General features: G+C 55.4%; 1 protein-coding gene across 1 annotated transcript in view; it reads left to right on the top strand.

Moving 5' to 3' along the window:
* The window catches only part of SCN5A (sodium voltage-gated channel alpha subunit 5), an 88,613-nt gene continuing 71,244 nt past the window's right edge, over positions 2,885–20,253 (top strand). Inside the window, 6 exon segments of the mRNA XM_021071676.1 lie at positions 2,885–3,038; positions 3,041–3,156; positions 5,596–5,647; positions 5,650–5,713; positions 13,195–13,284; positions 14,633–14,761. Of these exon segments, the coding sequence (XP_020927335.1) occupies positions 2,885–3,038; positions 3,041–3,156; positions 5,596–5,647; positions 5,650–5,713; positions 13,195–13,284; positions 14,633–14,761 (605 nt within the window).

Genomic DNA, 20,253 nt, shown 5'->3' with positions numbered 1-20,253 from the left:
TGAGCCGCCTGTGAGGGCCCAGAGACAAAAGACGTGCTTGGCAGGTTTACTTTGGAACCTGAAGCTGCCTGGCCGTTGGGGAGCAGGGAACTTCATCTGGAATCTGGTTTCACAAACCACCAGGCCCCAAGAGTTTGGGTGCCCTGCTGGAGGCCAGCTGGGGCAAGACCATTCCCAGGACTCAGGGCCCTGTCACCAGGGCTTCTTTATTACTGTATTAAATAATAACAACTATCGGTGGTCTAAGAAGTACTGTAATTTTGAAGTAACCATGGCATTAATGATATTTGAGATACCTGCAGCCCCTGTAACGGGGCAAGGACGAATCTGCATTTCTGTTGGTCTCGGGTGCTGGTGACACTGCCATTTCACTGCCTACGTTCATAAGGGAAGAAAATGGCAAATTTCAGGTGGAGGTTAATGAGAATGAGATGCAGTTCATTGTTTGTCAGGAGAGTGGGGATCCATTTGGTGACTGGAGGGGAACCCCCATCAGAGAGACTGCGAGTGATCTATTATTTCTCAACCTGAGTGCTAGTTACTGGATGAGTTCAGTTTGTGGAATGTACAAACTGAATGTACCTGGTGTGTACCTGGTATGGCTGGGCACCAGTCTGTACAACAGCTGATTTCGATGCAGAGTTTAGAAACACCTTTACTAGAACAGATGTATATGCAGCTGCGAGCTTGGGTGTGTGTGCACATGTGTGCACACACAGGCTCACACACACACACATGCCAATGTGTACTGGTGAAGCTCCGTAGGTCACGTGTCCACGTGTCTCCAGAGCCCTTGCAGGCGTGTGGACCCAGATGGGTACAGTGAGACAGAGAACACTATTTTTAGGAGATAATTCCAAGAGAAAGAGGAGGCTTCCTGATTTACGGGCCTAGAGATTGCTCACGGTGCAAAGGATCGCCCTGCAAGGAAGGGGCTGCCGTTATCCAGGCTAGCTTGTTTTGTTTTGTTTTAATAAGAATGACTTTATTGTTCTTGTCAAATCAATGTACAATCATCATAAATAATTGAAGAACTGAAGAAAAGCATAAAGAAGAAAGTTTAAAATGATTCAAATTTCCATAAGCCAAGGGAAAAAAAAAAAATCACCTTTCACGTTTGGTGACGAGTATTACCGAATCCTGTCTTTGTTCAGGCAGAGGTGGAGGTAGACAGGGACAGGCTTTTACAAAATTGGGACCTACTCCCTCACTGGCTGTTTTCAACAGAGCTGTTTATCTCACATTACTGGAATGAAACAGAAGAACAAGAGGCTGCAGGATGGGGTGGTTCTGAAAGTGCCGATCCTGGGACCTCCGTCCTCTGGCTTCCCTTCACACATTCTGTGCTGCTTGTCCCTGGGGACCAGAGGTGCCCTTTGGAGACCTGGCTGTGTTATGTTTGCTCACTGTTTACCTGTCACCTGGCCAAGTGCCTGCTTCTTGATGCTTGGCACCTGGGCCATCTGCGGGGTATGTCAGGGGTTGGGGTGGCAGCCACTTATTGGGGTCTTTGGTGACATGTGTCTCAGGAGTCAGATCAAGGCAAAGCTGGTCTTTGTTGGTAAGGGATTCTGTCCTGGCAGAGATCTCCAACAGGTGCCCAGTCATGCCCGGGTTTGATGTGGTAATTAGCGACACTGCCTCCCCCTTCCAGTGGTGATGATGGCATCCCAGTCGGGAGCTGAGCCGACCACATCCTGTTTTGGGGAGGCAGTCAGGCACATTCTCTGGCCTCCGTGTCATAGTCAGAGCCTGTTCGCACCAGGCCCTGGATCGTCCAAGGCCACTGGGGGCCACATTCTCCCGGTTTGGCGTCACATGCGGGTGCCAGCTAGATGTCCTAGTGGTCACCGCGGTCACCACTTTCTGATTCTGCTGTCACTCAGAAGGAGCCCTGGATTGGTCAGACTCAGGGGAGGGGAGGGAGCGGAGGCACGAGGAGTATGGGGTGCTCCATCAGCATTTCCCATCTCTGGAAGGATGCCTGACTCTGGGGATTTCTTTGAGATCCTCTCGGGGAGCTCTGGGGCAGCTGTGTGCACCATGACACCTGCAAAATTGTTACCCAGCTGTTTCCAAAAGCCTGCAGGATTTGCCTGGGTCATGTTCAGATCCGTATGCGCCATCACCTGCCAGATGTCGGCACCTCCGTGCTCCAGGTGAAGTCTAGGCAGTCTCCCCGATGGCAGGTGCACAGTGCTGTGGGAAGACCAGGCAGGGTGGCCCCCACCCTCTGGACCCAGCACCTAGGTCAAGGATCTGCCTGGAAAAGAAGCCTAGAGTTTGGGCATTGGCCTAGGAGGCCTCTGATCACCTGTCTAGGGTCCCCGGGTTTCATGCAGAGGAGACAAGCTGAGAGGAAGGACAACGCTTCTAACACCGTTGCCCTCACCCACCTACTCATCATTCTATTGTCCATTTGTTCCAGACCAGCCCTGCCAGAGATCTGGTATAAAAAGATGGCCCATGGTGTGTCTCCTGCAGCCCAGGGCATGTCAGCACCAGTTGTGAGAAATGTCTCAAAATGGGCTTGGTTAAGGAACCAACAGGTGTGAGTGTTTCCTTTTGGATGGAACGAGGCAGCATGAAGGGTCCCCAGTGACCCTTTCACTGGGGCCTCCTTGTATTCAGATGTGCTCACTGGGATGGGAAGGGGAGGAGAGATGCTCCTGAGGTCCCCATGCGTTCCGCACAGCCTGGAGGGCTCTGGGTTTACCTGGGGCAGCATCTTTGTAAGCCATGTCCTTCCCTCCAGCAGTGCAGCTGCCTCCCCCAGCTCAGGCCACCATGCCCCTCAGGCCAGCATCGGCCCCCATGTCTGTGTCTTCCAGCCTCCCCGCAGGCACTGTGAGGACAGCCTGTGCCCCAGAAGCAGGATGAGAAGATGGCAGACTTCCTGTTACCTCGGGGCACCAGCAGCTTCCGCAGGTTCACCCGGGAGTCTCTGGCGGCCATCGAGAAGCGCATGGCGGAGAAGCAGGCCCGAGGCTCGGCTCCGTCGCAGGAGAGCCGCGACGGGCTGCCCGAGGAGGAGGCTCCCGGCCCCAGCTGGACCTGCAGGCCTCCAAAAAGCTGCCTGATCTCTATGGCAACCCACCCCGAGAGCTCATCGGAGAGCCCCTGGAGGACCTGGACCCCTTCTACAGCACCCAGAAGGTGAGTGCCATCCACCCAACCCTGCTTGCCCTCAGCATCCCTCCCTGTCAGCGGCAGATGGGGAGAGGGCCTCGCTTTCATTCAGGGCTCTCTTTGGGGCCAGCTGCCCCGGGCCTTAGGGGAGTGAGTCATTAGTGATCTGTATTCCAATCACCTTAACTTTGGAGTTCGGGAATAAAAGGCCAGAATTATGCAGCCTGAGATGGTGTGGGTTATGAAAGAAAGGGCCGCCACAGTTGAAATCTTGCCTCGTGGAGTGTCTACTTTGGAAATCATGTGTGGTTAGATACATGCCCCGTCCCCGCCCCACTTGAGGACGCCTCCTGGTCCTGTGGTGTGTGTGGTTGGAGTCGAGCCCTGCATCCTGACCTGAGTTGAGTTAGGGCCCCAGAGCATAGCAGGTGATCCCTCTCCGCCTAACCAGGGACAGTGTGCAGCCCCCACCTCCTGCACCAGAGAACATGCTGAGCATTTGCTGTATCAGGGTTGCTCAGACCAGGGGTCACAGCAGCAGCATCCTGGGCCTTGTGGGCTGGCAATGGGACCATGACAGCCAGTGGGAAGTCTGAGAGGGGTGGGGAGGGGGTTGCTCTGCCATTGCCCCTCCTGAGTGTAGGGAAAAGAGGTGGCTTTTGTCCACTAGGGCAAAGTAACTCAAGCTTCCCCCAGCACTTCTACCCAGGAGGTAAACTCTCCCACCTGGATTCCTAGCCCTGGCCTCACCTCTCAGGACACGGGGCTCCTGCAGAAGCCTGGTTCCCACCCCAGCTGCCCACACTTTGGGCCTCCCTGTCAGGGGAGGGCAGATTTGAATTTGGGGGAGGCCTTTCTCCAGAAGGTAGGGTGCCAAGGAGGATGGTTTCTGCTCACGTCGCTGCAGTCAGTACCTGGCCAAGGAAGCACTGAGAGGACATGGGGTCGGTGTTCCCAGGGCGAGTGCGACCGCCTGGCAGATATGAGTGTTGTGTGTCAGTGTCACCAGGCTGCTGAGTGTGTGTGTCACTGTGCTTTGAGACTGCATTTAAGAGACTGGGTGTCAGGGCGGGCGTGGTGCACAACTGTCCGTGTGCATGCACGTGTGAGTGCGTGGGCAGAGGGGAAGCCCACCCAGGCCTTATGCACAAGTTTTCCTCCTCCTGGTTCAAGTGACACAAGGGGGATTAAGGTCGGGGGCTGTGGCCTCAGCTGGGGTCAGAGTTAGACGAGATGTTGGGATTAATCAGGGTGAGTGGGCCTACGTCACGGTTGGTCAGAGCTGGAAGCCAGATTTAGGGTTGGGGTTAAGGCCACAGCTGGGGATGGGTCAACGTTTGAGTGGCGAGTCAAAGTGGCCATGAGGTTGGAGTTAGCTGGGACAGGCAGGAGTCAGGGAAGGGGGACCCAGCTAAGTCGGGGCCTGGGCCGGCCTGGGCTTGGGGGCTGGTGGCACTTGAGCCTAGGAGTCAAGGAAACTCTCTCCTTTCCTGTGACCAGGCAGGGATCTGGTCTCCAACCTCCTGTCTCTCCTTGCTGCCCCCTGGCCACACTGCTTGCAGTCCCACGGGGTGACCCAGGCACCACGACAGAACTTTGGGTCCTCATCTTTCTGGTTAACTTGTCTCCCCAGCCCAGATTAAATAGAACCTTATCTCAGCAGCTCAGCCCTGGGAGAAGCCCAGCCCCAGTGCCCTGCCACCTCAGCTGCACCCGCTGCAGCCTGGGCAGGGGGGTGGACTGCTGTCCTCAAGGGCAGTGTCTGGCTCAATTGTCAATTGAGCTCAGCGTCCAGCACCCATCATCCATTCCCATGCCCTGTTGTGTAGATAGAATCTTCTGGAAGCTTGGGGAGCGGGTTTACTCTGGGCTGCATGTGATCCTCTGGGGGAGACACCAGGTTGTGTTCTCTGGGGTCGGTGGGCTCCATCCGTCCTGGGCTCCAGGAGATGGGGTCCCAGGACAGCTGCTCTCTGCTGGGCTGGGTTCTGCATTTTCCTCATCCCGACTTCTCAGCCAGCAGTCCTCCCTGCTGACCAGATCCCTCACCAGACCCTCACTCCTCGGTGGGCCCAGTGGGGTGGGGGGCACATGGGTCAGAGGGGAGAGGGGAAGGAGGGGCATCCTCTGAGTCCTGGCCTCTGCTGTGTCAACAGCTTGGCCAGGATTGTCCAAGGCCCCTTCTGGTTGGGACTGTAATTTTGAAACAAAGCTAAATCCCACCCAACCTGACATCCCCCTAAACGCGATCGCATCCCATGCCAGCCATGGGCGACCCAACAAGAGACCCCTGATCTGCCAAATGCACTGGCTGCCCCTACCCACCTGCTGAGGCCCTCTCCTCTTCCTCTCACCCTACCTCCAGCTGGAGTTCTGGGGCTCTGGCCCAACAGCTCACCCCCAAGAACCTCTCTCTGTAGGGGCCTAGGGGCTGCCATCCAACCTCAAGTGGCTCTCTGTCCACAGACCTTCATCGTGCTGAACAAAGGCAAGACCATCTTCCGGTTCAGTGCCACCAACGCCTGTACATCCTTAGCCCCTTCCACCCGATCCGGAGAGCGGCCGTGAAGATTCTGGTTCATTCATATCCTTTGCCATCCGTCCCAGCTGTGTGTACACCCTGGGCCCCGCACTGAGGGTGGGCAGGGTGCTCAGGCTGAGGGTGTCATTGATTCCTGGTTGGTCCCCAGACAAACACACCGTCACTGCCGGGAGCTGGTTGGAAATCAGTCTCTCGGACCCTCACCAGACCTGCCCAGGCAGCGTCTGCCTTCTGACAAGATTCCAGGGGGTCGTGGACACATGAAAGTTTGGGAAATTCGGCTCCGACGCTTCAGGAGAGGTACGTCCTAGAAGCTAAGCTGCTGAGGATCCCAGAGGAAGCAAGACCAGTCACTGTGCCCTGGCTCTGATCTTGGCTCCACATGTCCCCTCCCACAGCACCCCTTCGGCTCTGCACCTCCCTGCCCACTCACAGGGACCTCAAGCAGCTCGCCAGGGCTCAGCCAAGGAGAAACCACTCCCAGTGAAGAGGCCTCTGGTTTCTTCACACGTGGGCCTCTTTCGAGGGAGGCAACACTTGCTTTTTGATTAGGTGTTGACGAAATGTTTGCAGTTTCAGAGTATCTCAAAGAACTCTGGTTAGCGTTAAATTATATAAACCACAGCCTAAAAAAGCTGCAGGCTGCGGAGGACAGCTGTGGGAGGGCGGCAGTGCAGTAAGGGACCAGGACTGGTCTTGGGCCCTAGGAGGGCCCGGTTCAGGCCGAGCATGGGGTGGGGAAACAGCTGTTCTCTGGGCTTCAGAAAAGGGGCTCCGCACATGGAGCCTTGCAGGGAGGGCAGGTGTCCAGCTGTGGAGGCGCCTGTTACACCGTGAGGGCCTGGGCAGCTTTGCTTTGGCTGCAGCTGGCTCGGCCAGTAATTGAATCAGTGCTGCTGGGCTCATCGGCATGATTAGTAGTGGGGTTGGCGGGCTGCCCAAGAGAGCTCCCCTAGGTCTCCCCTCAGCTGCCCCTCTGGGTGGACCTTTTTTGAGGCCAAGGCGAAGGCCTCATCCATTAACCTCTGGGCAGGACAAGAGGCTTCAGGGAAACAGCTGCCCAGTGGAGAGCTGAGTAACTGAGACAGAGGCTGATTGCCCCTGCAGGGGTGAGGGGTGCTCCTTCCTGGCTCCACTGTCTGCCCACCTGTGCCCCAGAGCCTGATCCCAACCCCAGGGGCCAGTGATGGGGGGCCTCTGGGCCCCCTTTGTCCTCTATACGCAGGCCCTCTCCAGCCCCCTTCTAGCCTTCTCCTGCCTTTCTCGCATGTCTCTGAGGCACATCTATGTCCGGAAACCACCCCCACTCCATGCAGGCTATGCCATAGCATCAGGAGGGTGGTCTCTGAGGTGGGCAGACATTGTGTGGAGGGGCTGTATTCGGGAGGCAGCCTGCCAGCCACAGCTACATTTTGTGAGGCAAGGGTGGTTGCAGATTTAATTTTGAGCCATTCTGCAATGGTTCCCAAGCTCCCTGTAGGTGCCAGGCACTTTGCCCAGCACCCTGGGCTCTCGAGCGAATAAGACCCTGTCCTTGCCCCTTTGGGAATTTGACAGGACCCTAAAAGTGATTAGACAGCCACCAAGGAGGTGTTGTTCCTGTCGGTGTGTGGGCACAGCCTGGTGAGGACCGTGTGGCAGGAGGAAAGGCCAGCCTTCTTCGTGCTCTGAGCCTGTCTCGAGCCTCACTCCAAGGGCGTGGCCTCCCTGAAAGCACGCCTGCTCCCACCTGGGGCTTCTCCTCCAGGTATCTAACCAACCCAGCTCTGTTTGGCAGCCACAGCAGCCCCTCGGGATGCAGATGCAGCCCCAGGGCTCCTGCAAGGCTGGGCTGTGGGCCAACTGAGGACAGGGGGGCAGGTGGGCCAGGCAGGTGGTGGGGGTGATGGAATTCCCCAGCCTGGCCAGAGGGTCTGTTGAGCTGTGGTTCTGAGGCTGCGAGGGGCTGGTTCCACCTGCAGGACCAGCCCTGAGGGCTCTGAGTTGGACCTTGTCCCCAAGGGAAGCTGCCCCAGGGAAGTGGCTGAACATCAGGGAGGCCCTGTGCTGAGCTCTGAGTGCTGCCTTTGACACTCCACTGCCTGGGGATGGGAGCGCACTGCTGGCCTTCAACAGCGCCCCTTAGCGGGCTCAGAGGGCACTGAGGGAGAGGAAGGGGCCTGGATTCGGGGGTTTGGGAGTAGCCCCTCTGTGTCCTTGAGGCTTGCCATCCAAGTGTGGTACATTGACCCGCAGCGGCAGTAGCATCACAGGGATCTTAGAAGAACTGCCAAATCTCGGGCCCCTCCCTAGAATGTGCATCTTAGGAAGGTCTTTACAATGTGAGCACACACTGCTCTGAGGCAGTCGTTTCCAAATGTCAGTCTGTGAGTGGCACCTGGGAGGTTTGTTAAACATGCAGATGCCTAGCCCTTTCCAGACCACCGTTGCCAGGGTGAGTCCTAGAAATCTACAAACGCTTCAAGTATTTCTCTTTATTTTAATCAGGACATAGTTCACATACCATAAAATTTACCACTTACAGTGTACAATTTGGCAGACTTTAGTATATTCATAATGTTGTGCAACTGTCATCACTGTCTAATTCAAAAACATTTTTATCACCCCAAAAATAAATCCCATGCCCATTAGCTGTCACTATGCATTTCTAATGCATGCAGATTTCAGGTTTTGAATAATCAACTTTCTACTTCCATTTTTTTTTCCATTGTGGTAGAAAACATATAAAGTTGACCATCTTAACCATGTTTTTGGCCATGCCCACAGCATGCAGAAGTTCCTGGCCAGGGATCGAACCCCGTGCCACAGCAGCAACCCGAGCCGCTACAGTGACAATGCCAGATCCTTAACCCACTGCCCCACAACAGAATTCCCATCTTAACCTTTTTATTTATTTATTTATTTATTTATTTTTGGTCTTTTTAAGGCCACACCTGTGCCATATGGAGGTTCCCAGGCTAGAGGTCAAAGTAGAGCTGTATATACTGGCTTACGCCACAGCCACAGCAATGCCAGATCCAAGCTGTGTCTGTGGCCTACACCACAGCTCATGGCAATGCCAGATCCTTAACCCACTGAGTGAGGTCAGGGATTGAACCTGCGTGCTCATAGATACTAGTCAGATTCATTTTGGCTGAACCACAATGGAAACTCCCCCATCTTAACCATTTTTAAGTGTCCTGTGCAGTCATGTTAACTTTAGGCACATTGTTATGGCGCAGATGCCTCAGACTTTTTCGTGTTGCAAAACCTGAAACTCTGCACTGATTTTCAACTTCCATTTTTATAGCCATTTGAACATTTACGTCCCCATTGTGCAAAGTTCTATGCCAGGCCCTTTGGAATGGGCAATAGGGTTGGAAAGACAAACTTAAAAAGGGGCAGGAATGCAGCCCCAGCTCTTGAGAAAGAAATCCCGCTCATTTGCACCAATCCCAGTGACTTGGTGGTGAGCACACGATAACTCAGTTTAGCTTTGCTTTGGGCTCCACGCTTGCAGTGCGCCCCTGGGAAGTTGCCTAAAAAGTAAATATGGGCATGTGGAATTTTTTTTTCTGATGTATTTTTGTTATAATTCTGCAGAATGTGTTCCTGTGAGGATTAAATAAAAGAAACCAACAGAACTCCAAATTCCACTGCAGTCACATTCAGAGAGGACGCACGTTCATGGCGAGAAGCATTTTGCCTTCCTGGGTACTCAGGATCTGTTCACAAAATCCTCCCACGTTCCCCTAGCAGATTCAAATGGGCAATCAAACCATGTGTATTTGTGTGTGTGTGTGTGTGTGTGTGTGTGTGTGTGTGTGTGTGTTCGTTTAATAGTACAAATATATGAAAATACTTCCCCTGTTAATTTCCTTCTCTTTGGGAGTTTTTTGTCTCCTTAGGATCTAAAGACAGGCAGCCCCAGTTCCAGGCATTCCCCATAACCCATGCTGCCAGTCCTTGCTGGCATTTTAATCATGAGGCTGGGAGTGGGTGTTTGGGGACAATGACATGACAGAATTAAAGATGTTCCGCTGAGCTTAGCCCTGGAGAGCTGGCCTTTGCCTCTGCCCACACATGAACCCAACTCAGTCATCAGCCTGAAACCACCAGGCAGTGCAAACAGGTGTGCCCTGGCCGGGAGTGTGCTTAACTCAGCTCTCTGGTTTTGATTGCGTGCATGGCTCCCCAGGGGACCTGAGGGTGCTTGGGCAGAGTGACATGGACCTGTGGCTCGGTCTAGGTAGGAAGAAATCACACACACACACGCACAGGAGTGACTGAGAATAATGGAAGGGCTGGCGTCCTCAAGGTGAAGAGAGTCAGCAGGGTTTTGAGCAGTCAAGTGGCAGAGCCAGGAATTAGCTTCACCCCACCCTAAGCCATTACTCTGTCTGGAGAAGCCAAAATTCATTCAGGCCACTCCTGTCCTCTCCCACCGTGCGACCCAGGCCCTGGCTGTCAGGACTTAGAAGAGCTGTCTACTCTGGCTCTTGCCTAAGTCCTGATGTTAGAGCTCAGCTCACCTCTTCTGTGTCCCACCAAGTCCTCCGGTCCAGGAGCCTGCCCACATTGTGGCTGTCTGCCAAGTGGCCTTTTGTCCTCTCTAACGAGAGCTCTGAGGCTTGGCTCCCCCATCAGGGGGTCTCCCCAGTCCTCAGCTTCATCGTTACCAGATGGGCTAATTGCTGGGGGAACCCTAGCCAGCCTCCGGTACTTTTCTAAATGCCTCCTCCAGGAAGCCTTCCTGCCCAGCCCAGCCCAGCCCAAGGGGTGTCTGATTTCTCATAACATCCCATCTGGGGATAGTTCAGCAGTTCAGAGGTCTCCCAGTCTCCCACACAGGGCCATGCACCTGTGCTCATGAGAGGTTTGTTTTTTTAAATGACAATTCTCGTCCTCCTCCTGGGTGGTCATCTTGCTCACCCTTCACCCTTTAGTTTTCATCCTGCCTTGTGGGTGGCAGAATCCAGGCGAGGGAGAGCATTCCCACTCGGCAGGTGAAGGCCTGATGCCTTGTGACTCACAAAGGCCTTCACTTTGGAGGTGCCAGAAGGGACCAGGGGCTCTTTGGTGTCATCGTGCAGAGAAGGTAAGGCAGCAGCAGGGCTCAGAGCAGAGGCTGGCATCAGGACAGCCAGGCCTCAGGGACCAGCTTTGTACCTACAGTCATTTTCTGTGGCTGCTGTAAAATTACCATAAATTTAGTGGCTTAAAACAACATGGATTCTCATCTTCCAGTGCTGGAGATCAGAAATGCAAAAATACTCTCACTGGGCTAAAATCAAGGTGTGGTGGGGCTGCAGTCCTTTTTGGAGGCTCTAGGGGAGAATCTGTTTTCTAGAGGCTACGGGAAAATCCTCGTCTCTGGCCCCTTTCCATTGCCAAAGTCAGCAACAGCTGGTGGAGTCTCTCACAAGCATCCTGCTGACTGACGCTTCCCTCTTTCTGGTAGAAGGACCCTGTGATGACATTGGGCCCACCCAGATAATCCCGGATAATCCCCAGCTCCTTAATTTAATCACATTGGCAAAGTCCTTTTTGCCATATAAATTAACGTTTATAGTTTCCAGGGATTAGGACGTGGTTGTCTTTGGGGTGGGGTGGGGGGCCTTCTTCTCCCTCCTGTAGCATCCTTCAAGGTAACCTCTTTGTGCCTCAGTCTCCTCGTCTCTAAAATGGAGACAAAGCCCCTACCTCCTGCGCTTTTGGGAGAAGCAAATTAGATAATGGATGCAGAGAGCAGAGCCTGGCATCTAGGAAGGGCCTAGTAAATGCTTGCTCTTAGCATCATTACCTTCATATTTCAGGAATCATCTGATCCTCAGTAGACGGTTTAGCAATAGATCTGTGGGGATGAGTAAAGGCTGATTGAGGGACTTGTTAACTGCCTGCCCGGTGAGGAAAGCCTTGGCAGGGAGCCGGGGTGTGAGGAGTGTGTGTGTGTGTGTAGAGGAAGGGCTGCCGAGATGGGTATCTAATCCTGCCCTTGAAATCGGGAGAAGGGGATAGGCTTGGCTATGGAGAGCCTCCCCCAGGCAGAGAAAGGGACCCCAGTTCCTGGAGCAGTGCCCTCTGGCCAGGGGAATCAAGGCTTCCTGGAGACATGGGCTCTAAGCTGAGCAAATCTGGTTTGGCTGGGGTGGGGGTGGGGTGGTCCCAAAACCTGACTCCTCTCATCTCAGATGAGAAACTGGAGAATTCGTTCGTTATAAACTGGGAGCCGGCGCTGACATGCTGTCGCCTGATTCCCTAGAAGGAGGGCTGAAGGTGTGGAGGGCATTCACATGGATTCCTTGAGACGTCCTCTCTCCCCAGCTGAGGTAGCCCCTGCCAGAAGGCAGCTCAGCCCCAGCTCCAGTCTGACTGTCTCGGGCTCCCCCGCAGGCCTGAGGCTGGACCAGGCTGCGGGGAAAAGGTAGAGCTGTGGTGGGGGAGGAAAGGGGCCGCCCCCAGAGCTCAATTACTACAGCTCCTGGGCAGCCCCGGGGAATTGCCCAGCTGGCAGCTGCTGCCCGCCGGGCTGAGGCTGGGGCAGTGTGATGAGCCTGGGGGCAGCCGCAGGGAGTGGGAGGTCCAGCTTCCCTTCTTGGGCTGGGGAGAGGATTTTAAGGGCAGCAGAGTGTCCCAGTTCTGGGTGAGGCCCCGTGGGGGTGCCCTAGCCCACAGGAGGCCCAAGATCTGTCCCTGGCTATTCTGGGACTTGGAGCCAAAGAGTCAGGGAGCAGACAAGGCATGGAGCAGTTCAGTTCAAGGCCAAGGGCCCAGAGGCTGCCTGAGACACAGCCCCAGCATTTGAAGAGCTCCCCCTTTTGGTGGGGACAGATGGGCACTGCTGCTCAGGAAGCCAGGTGTGAGAAAAGAGGGATGCTCAGTGCCCTGGGGGGTGCAGCAAGCAAAGAGTCAGGTCGGGCTGCTGAGAGGGGGTGCTCCTTGCAGGAGAGAAGCAGTGTGCTAGGCAGAGCAGAGGCCAGGAGTGAAGAGCATCTACGAAGGAGGAAGCAGCCTAAGAAGTGGTCCCCTGCCAACCTACGGGGTCAGCGTGTCCTGACAAGGCATACGTATTCTGGCAGAGGTCCTAGTTCAAAGGTCGGCCTGGGTTGCTCCCACAGAAGTGGAGGAGGGAACTGGAGCCCTGTCACCATGGCCTGCCTCTCCCCAAAACAGTGTCCCTGAGGAGTGGTTTATAAATGCTGGTCTCCCTCCAATGTGGCTGAGGACAAGGCTCCAAGGGGGCCTGGGTCAAAACCTCTGAAGTCTAGGCGGCCGGCCCTTCCTCCCTTCCCTCCAGGATGGGCCCAACGGGGGATTCTGCTAAAGGTGCAGATTAGGGTATCTGGTCCTTGTCGGGGCTGTGGAGCAGACTAGGTGTCTGGCCTCAGTGGGGCAGGGCCCTGGTGTCCTGGGAGGTCTCCTGGGAGCCCCTGTCTCCTTGCTCTGACAGCCCTAGCCTGGTGGTGCTGACCCCAGGGGCAGACCCTCCAGTCATGGCGGCCCATCTGGCCCCTGCCCTTGACTTTTCCTTGACCCTGTGCCACTCTCTTCAGCATGCTCATCATGTGCACCATCCTGACCAACTGCGTGTTTATGGCCCAGCACGACCCTCCGCCCTGGACCAAATACGTCGAGTGAGTATCTTCAGGACCTCTCCAGCCAGCCCCTCCCGCCCTGCCTTCACCCTCCCAGACTCAGCCCCAAAGTCACCCCAGAAGAGGGCCAGGGACTGACCCACCTGGGGGTCCTCGGCCCAGCCTTTCCCTGTTTTATTCTTTCCAGTCCTGCCAAGTTCATGCTTTGAGTTGTGCCCTCAGGAGAGGAAGCTCTCCAGGTTGGCGAGGTGGCGGGTTTCTCCCTGATCCACCCTGAAGAGGACTGATGGTATTGGAGAAGGTTCTGAGATAATACGTCTAATAATTTATTAAGCACTTGGTACATGCCAGGCGCTGCCATAGAACAATAAGCAAAGTGTCCTGGAACCCTCACAGCAACCCAATAGGGCAGGTACAGCCGCTGTGACCATTTGACAGATGAGAGACAGAACTGGAAAAGTAACCTCCCCCAGGCCATGCAGTTAGAGGCTGTGGCTACAAGGAGAATGCCATCAGGCCCATCTCTGCCTCAGCACCACCCTCTCCTGCCTCGCTTCCAAATCCTGCCTCCTGTAGCCATCACACAGTTTTAGAAAAAGACATCTGGTCCTTTCTTCCAAAATGAAAGTACCTGACCCACAGGTTCTGAGCAGACCCAAGGCCCTGGTGCATTTGGCTCCTCTTTTTTGGGGGACCAATGAAATGTTGGGACTGTCTTACCAAAGTGGCTCTCCTGGTGGCACTCCATGTTTGAACAGGATCCAGCAGAGAGTCAGTGGCAGGGTCTGGATCCCCCACTGAGGCCTGGGGAGCAGCATGGGTGTGGCCTCCCTCGTCCAGCCCTGTGGGCCCCAGGGGCCATTTGAAATTGCTCAGCCAGGCCCAGGCACAGGGAACAGCCCCCTCCCAGCCTCAAGTGTTAGACCTCAACCCCTTTTCCAAGCCCAAGGTAGACAGCTGTACCCACTTCCCTGTAGGTGCTTGAGGATGGACCAGGCTCCCATTACTGAGGATCCATAAATGAGGGCCAGGGGCCTAACTCTGAGTGTCCTAACTGCCCCTCAGTGGCCACCGCATGCCTGGGTACATGGACCCCCAGGGCTGGGTGAGGAGATAGGGGAGGGGTCTTCTCACACCAAGACAACCAAGAAACTAGATGGAGGGTTCACACAGGCGCATGGAAGGCCCATGCGCCACGCTGAGTAAACAGGAAGGTGCCTTAGCTGGCCCAGTGTTTGGAATGAAGCTCCAACCCCCAATCCAGCTCTGCCGGGGGGCTTTGCCGAGAGCCTCATCTGAGGGCCCTCAGGAGGGACGCTGCCCTGGGCTCAGGCCGACCTGGCCTGTGGACCTCGGCCTCCCTGAGAAACCCCCCTGGCCTCCGCAGGTATACCTTCACTGCCATCTACACCTTTGAGTCTCTGGTCAAGATTCTGGCTCGGGGCTTCTGCCTGCACGCGTTCACCTTCCTTCGGGACCCGTGGAACTGGCTGGACTTCAGCGTGATCATCATGGCGTAAGTCCCGCGCCGCCGTGGTGTGCTGGGTGAGGCCACACGGAGGGACTTGGGTGCCATTCCTGGCACCAGGCTGCCTGGCCTGCTGGTCCTCCCTGCTGAGGCCGTATCAGCCCCACAGGTGGCCATAGAGCTGAGCCTGGAGGAAGATGGCCCGGAGGCCCTCGCCTCATCCCGGGTGGGAGAGATGGGTTCAGGGTAGCTCAGAAGGCTATGGTGGTCAGGTCCACTGGCTTATTTGTATTTCCATGGGAGCTCTGTGCTCAACAGACTTTGTTAAGACTCAATTTAGCATCCTTTGCCCTTTCTATCAAGGGAAGTCAATATTACAGCCTGAAATATCTGGACCACTATGAATACTGAGCTGGATTCCAGGATGATTTAAAGTGCACAAAAGAGAGCAAAGGAGCCTGGAGAAGTGGCCAGGCACCCACAGGTGCGCATGCTAGGCGCCCCAGCGTGGCTGCAGGTGTCCACTCACAGACTCCACCTCTGGCAGGATATGAGATACTGGTTACTGACATGATCCAGTGCCTTCTTACAGAGCCGATGGGGGTTTCTCAGCCCCATTTTATAGCTGAGAAAGCTGATGCCCCACCTGTAAAATGGAAGGCTGGAGTCAGTGCACAAGCAGCAGGGACATGGTGAGCAAATGTGACCTCGGGCCTGCTCCCGCACTGGCTGAGGCCCTACTTCCTTGTCTGGGAGGAGACCTTTGATGAGGGATTGAGGTGAGGCGTTTCACCTTGGGTGACTCAGGCAATGGATGCCAGATTCTGGTGGGGACAACTGATCAGGACAGGCCTCCCATGCAAGAGTCACGGTCAGGGGCTCAGCCCTCAATGCCTTTCTGAAAGCCTGGTGTGTTTGGAGAACCCAGTGTGTGCTGGGCGCCACCCCTTGGCAAGGGCAGAGCTGGCAAGGGTTATACTCCCTGCTCTTATGGAGCCTTAGTTTGCCCACTGGTGAAAGGTTGGCATTGGGCTGGGTGGTCTCAGAGGTTCACTTTAACTGCCATTTTCTAGAATTCTCAGGTTTACTAAATCCACCTGCTCATGACAGTCTGTGTTCACCCTTGGGAGTGAGCGGCTCTGAGCTCAGCCCTGCGGTGGGAGGGAGAGAGGAAAAGAGGGAAGCTGGACCCTGCTGCTTGGGTTCTCTCAACTGGATGGGGAGCCTGGTGGTCAGAACATGCATTAGCACCTCTATTTCTAGACACACTGCTTGTGCACTGACCGTTTTACAGGTGGGGAAACTGAAGCTCAGACAGAGGTACCGCTCGTCTCGAATCCAGTGTAGACATAGGCCCAGGCAGAGCTGAGCCAACAAGGGCAAGAGTTGTGGGGCGTGGGGGGCAGATTATGCAGCCTTATGGGCTGTGATAAGAGCCAAGGGCAATGGGAGCCAGGGAGCAGGGAGGGGCGTGATCTGACTTACATTCTGGGAAGATTGCCCTGGCTGCCCTGTGGGCAGGACAATGCAGAGGGGTAAGGGCGGAAGTGGCCGAGCAGTTAGGAGACTATTTTATTACCCAGGAGAAAGGGGATGGAGGCTGGGCCCAGGGTCTGAGTGGAGAAGGTGAGAGACATGGTGAGAGTCTAGGTATATTTGAAAGTAGGGCTGGCAGGAGACCCCAAGATGTCAGGCTTTTGGCTTGAGCAGCTGAGTGGCTGCTATTACATTTGTTGGCCTGGAGAACGGAGCGAGGAGCAGATCGAACATCCGGTCTGGAATGTGTTAGGTATGAAAGTATCCAGGGTGAGATAGCAAGTCGGCAACTGGATCTTCCAGCCTGGAGTTCAGGAAAGAGGTCCACTCGGGGGTATAAATTTAGAAGCCGCCGGGATACGGATGGTATTTAAAGCCGGGAGACCGGATGAGATCATCTGGGAGAGAGCGGCGCCAGGGAAGGGAAGCCGCCTGGGGACTGTACCCTGGGACGTGCAAACATCCCGAGGTCAGGAGAAAGGAGGATGGAGCGAAGAAACTGGAGGAAATTGCTGGGGAGGGTGGAGGAAAACCAGGAGAGAGCAGTGGTCTGAAAGCCACCGAGGGATGTGACTCAACTAGAAGGAAACCACAAGGAGGCTGAGGGGGGCGAGAACCAAGAGGGACCCTTGGAGTCCGTGTAAAGATGGTTGATGACCTTGACCTTGACAAGACGGCTTCCAGGGGAATGGGGGACACACAGCTAATTAGAGAGGGGGACAGGAGGGCTGGTGGAGCAAGTGTACCCACTGGCTTTGTGGGATTTTCTGTGAAGCAGGACCCAAAGTAGGGTGGCGGCCAGAAAGGAGGACTATTAACAAAGGGAGGCATCTTTGCAGGGTGATCAGAATGACCCAGGAGAGAGAGGAAGCTGGTGACTGGGGAAGAGGGTACAATTGCAGGAGCAGAGCCCTTGAGCTGGCACGATGGATGGGAATCCAGGGTCTGGGTGGAGTGTTGGCCTTAAGAGCAGGAAAAGCAGAATTTCAGGTAGCAGTGGAGGTGGATTGATGAAGCGGATGATGAGGGAAGGAATTTCTCTTTTGATTGCTTCTACTTTCTCAGTGGTGAGAAGCAGGGTCATCAGCTGAGAGCAGAGTGGGGAGGCAAGTTTGAGGTGTAAGGAGGGAGGGAGGGCCCCATATGTGTCAGAGCAGGGAGACTGCACTGATGGGAATGGGGTAGGATGGCCAGGCCAGGCCCAGGCTCCAAGATGTCCTGTAGGAGGGGGCAGTGTTCCCTGGGCCCCCGAGGGCCTGAAGTCTCAGGAAAGGGGCTTCAGCAGGAGGATGCAGCATCTGCCTGAGCCTTTCCTACCTTCCCATCCTGGAACCTGAACAGAACCATGTCATGGCAGCAATACTCCCAGAACCCGGGCCCCTCGTGCAATGGCAGGAGCCAGGCTTTGGCCTGTCCTCGGCCCATGGCTCTGGGACATGTTCTGAATCCTCTCCCTCCAGCCTTTAGCAAGTCCTTCTGGCCCATCTCGTGAGAGAATCCCAGTCCATCCCCAAGCAATCTCATGGGAAATCGCACCCTCCACTCAGAATCACAGAGCAGATGTGCCTTCCTCACCAAGGCCTCTTGCCTTCACTCTGTATCAGAACTGGGGGTGACAAAGCAGAACAGGGCCTCAGAGGCCACCCGACTATTTCCACATTTCTGAGCATCTCCCAGAAATGGTGCATTCACTTCCCCTGGGGCTGCCTGGGCCCACTGGATTGCAGGTTTGTGCTCTGGGCTGGATTGGCCTAGCACTTTGATTGACAGTGCTCCTGCCTTATGAAAGCCATCACTGCCATGGTAATGCAGTGAAAAGCATTCTGCTGTAGCCAAAATGGCTCAATAAGGTGGGACTCCTAGAATAATCAAAGGAGTCTTAAGTGGCAGAAAGGTTCTGTTCAATGAAACTGCCCATCCTACCCTCCATTTTACGGTTAGAGAAACTGAGGCTCAGAGAGCTCCCACCACTTGCCTAAAATGATAGAATGAATCGGCAGCCACACCGGGGCTCCAAGCAAGTCTCCTCACTCATAGCAATGCGCACCCCCAGTCTGATGTTTCTGGCCAGGTTTCGACCTCATCCCCGCCACCCACTCTAGAGAGGTCACCAGGAAGCCTGCCAGGTTCAACTTGCAACCCCCCAGCCCGAGCTCTTCCTCTGGCCCCTCCCAGCTGGGCATTACCTGCTAGTTAGTGCAGCCTCCCACCTTCCAGGGTTGTTATGGAAACCAAACCTGGAGGGGAAGGGAGGGAGGGCAGAGAGGAGAGGGTGGCAATCACCACAGTAGCTAAGTGCTGGCTGCACCTCTGCCTCGCAGCACAGGAGGGGCCATCTACCTGGAATGGGAGGGCTGCCCAACGAGAGAGGGAGGAGGCCAGCGTCTGCCTCCCTCGTGGTTCCTCAGCCTCCACAAAGGCTCTGCCTGTGCTGGGGCTAGTGTGATGGGGTGGGATTCTCACCCACCACCATCTGCTCCTTCTGTGTCAGGGCCCATGATCCCACCCCAGCCGTCCATCCCTGCCCAGCAGCTTGGCCACAGTCAGCAGAGTACAGTGGCTTGGAGGAGCCTGGCAGGAGCAGAGCTCCACCTCCGTCCACACTGCTGCTGAGGCCCTCTGCTCGATACAGGGCCTCTCCTGCCTTGCCACACTCCGGAAGCCCCAGGAGAGGCCTCCATGGGGGTCTGGGGCTCCCAGATGGAAAGGAGCCAGGCACCAGGTTCTGGGTCATATAAAAGAGGCAGCAGCCCCCGTGTGGCAGACGTGGTCACAGACACACCTTGTCCTCACCCCACCCTCAAGGCATCCTCCTCCTTAGGACTGCTCTCCCACGTGTGTCCTGACCTCGCCCACACACAGCCACCAGCCCCACCCTGTTCTCAGCCATACAGCTGGCCTTGAAGTCTGCCAGGAGCACACACCTCGGGCTCTTGGCTTCCCTGTGCCTGGCAGGTGTTGAGCAGAGGGCAAGCACTGTCTGCACTGGGGACCCTGAGCAGGTGGGGAGGAGGTTCTTCCCTGGGACAGGCCAAGACAGGCCAAAGCCAAGCAAGAGATGGACTAGGGCTTCCCTGGAGATGGAGACAGGTAGGGTCAAGAGGGTGAAGCAGGGACAAGTGATCCTCTCTCTGATCAGCACCCATTCCCTGTAACCAAAAGAGACAGCCTTGAAGCCAGTATCCTGAGCAAGAAAAGCCGCATCCCAGACCACACCCTTTGGAACAGCAGCAGGAAATGGGTAGTCTGGAACCATGGCTTCCTTTGGAGCAGTGACATTAGCAATAATACAGACTCAACTCCAAGCCCGAGGATCAGGGCCCTCAAAGAAAGTGGAATAGCCATTAAAGTTGAAAGGGATCATTGCATCAACCCAATGAATAGATGTATATGGGCCAGAACAAGGGAGGTGACTTCTACTCCCCACTGGACGACAGCACTGCATCTAATCACTGCACCCAAGATGGATTTGCAAGCTACACCGAGTCCAGCGGAAGGAATGGAAGCCACACCATGGAAAGGATCTGGTACATTCAGAAGGAAGGCTCTGCTGAATGAGTCTGCTGACTTCCTATCTCTGAAGGGATGTGGAGGGTAAGGAGCAGGCTGGGTCTGAGGAGCCCCACGAAGATGAAGGAACCCCAGGAGTGGACAGATAGGAAGCTGATGTCAGCTCAGAGTTGGTCAGAGATGGACCAGGCTGGATCCAGCTGGCCTTAGGACACTGAGTCCCTTGTCACAACCTGCCAAGTCCCTCCCTGCAGACACCCAGAGCTTGAAGACAGATGCGGAAGCTCTTAAGAAGCCTGGAGGTGGGAGCTCCCATTGTGGCTCAGTGGTAACGAACCCAACGGGTATCCATGAGGATGCGGGTTCGATCCCTGGCCTCACTCAGTGACTTAAGGATCCAGCCTTGCAGTGAGCTGTGGTGTAGCTCGCAGACACAGCTCAGATCCTACATTGCTGTGGATGCGGGGCCAGCAGCAGCAGCTCTGATTTGACCC

The sequence above is a fragment of the Sus scrofa genome, chromosome 13 (assembly GCF_000003025.6).
Source record: "Sus scrofa isolate TJ Tabasco breed Duroc chromosome 13, Sscrofa11.1, whole genome shotgun sequence".
In the NCBI taxonomy this organism is placed as follows: domain Eukaryota; kingdom Metazoa; phylum Chordata; class Mammalia; order Artiodactyla; family Suidae; genus Sus; species Sus scrofa.
Note: the sequence above shows the minus strand (reverse complement) of the source record. Positions and strands in the feature narration are given on the sequence as shown.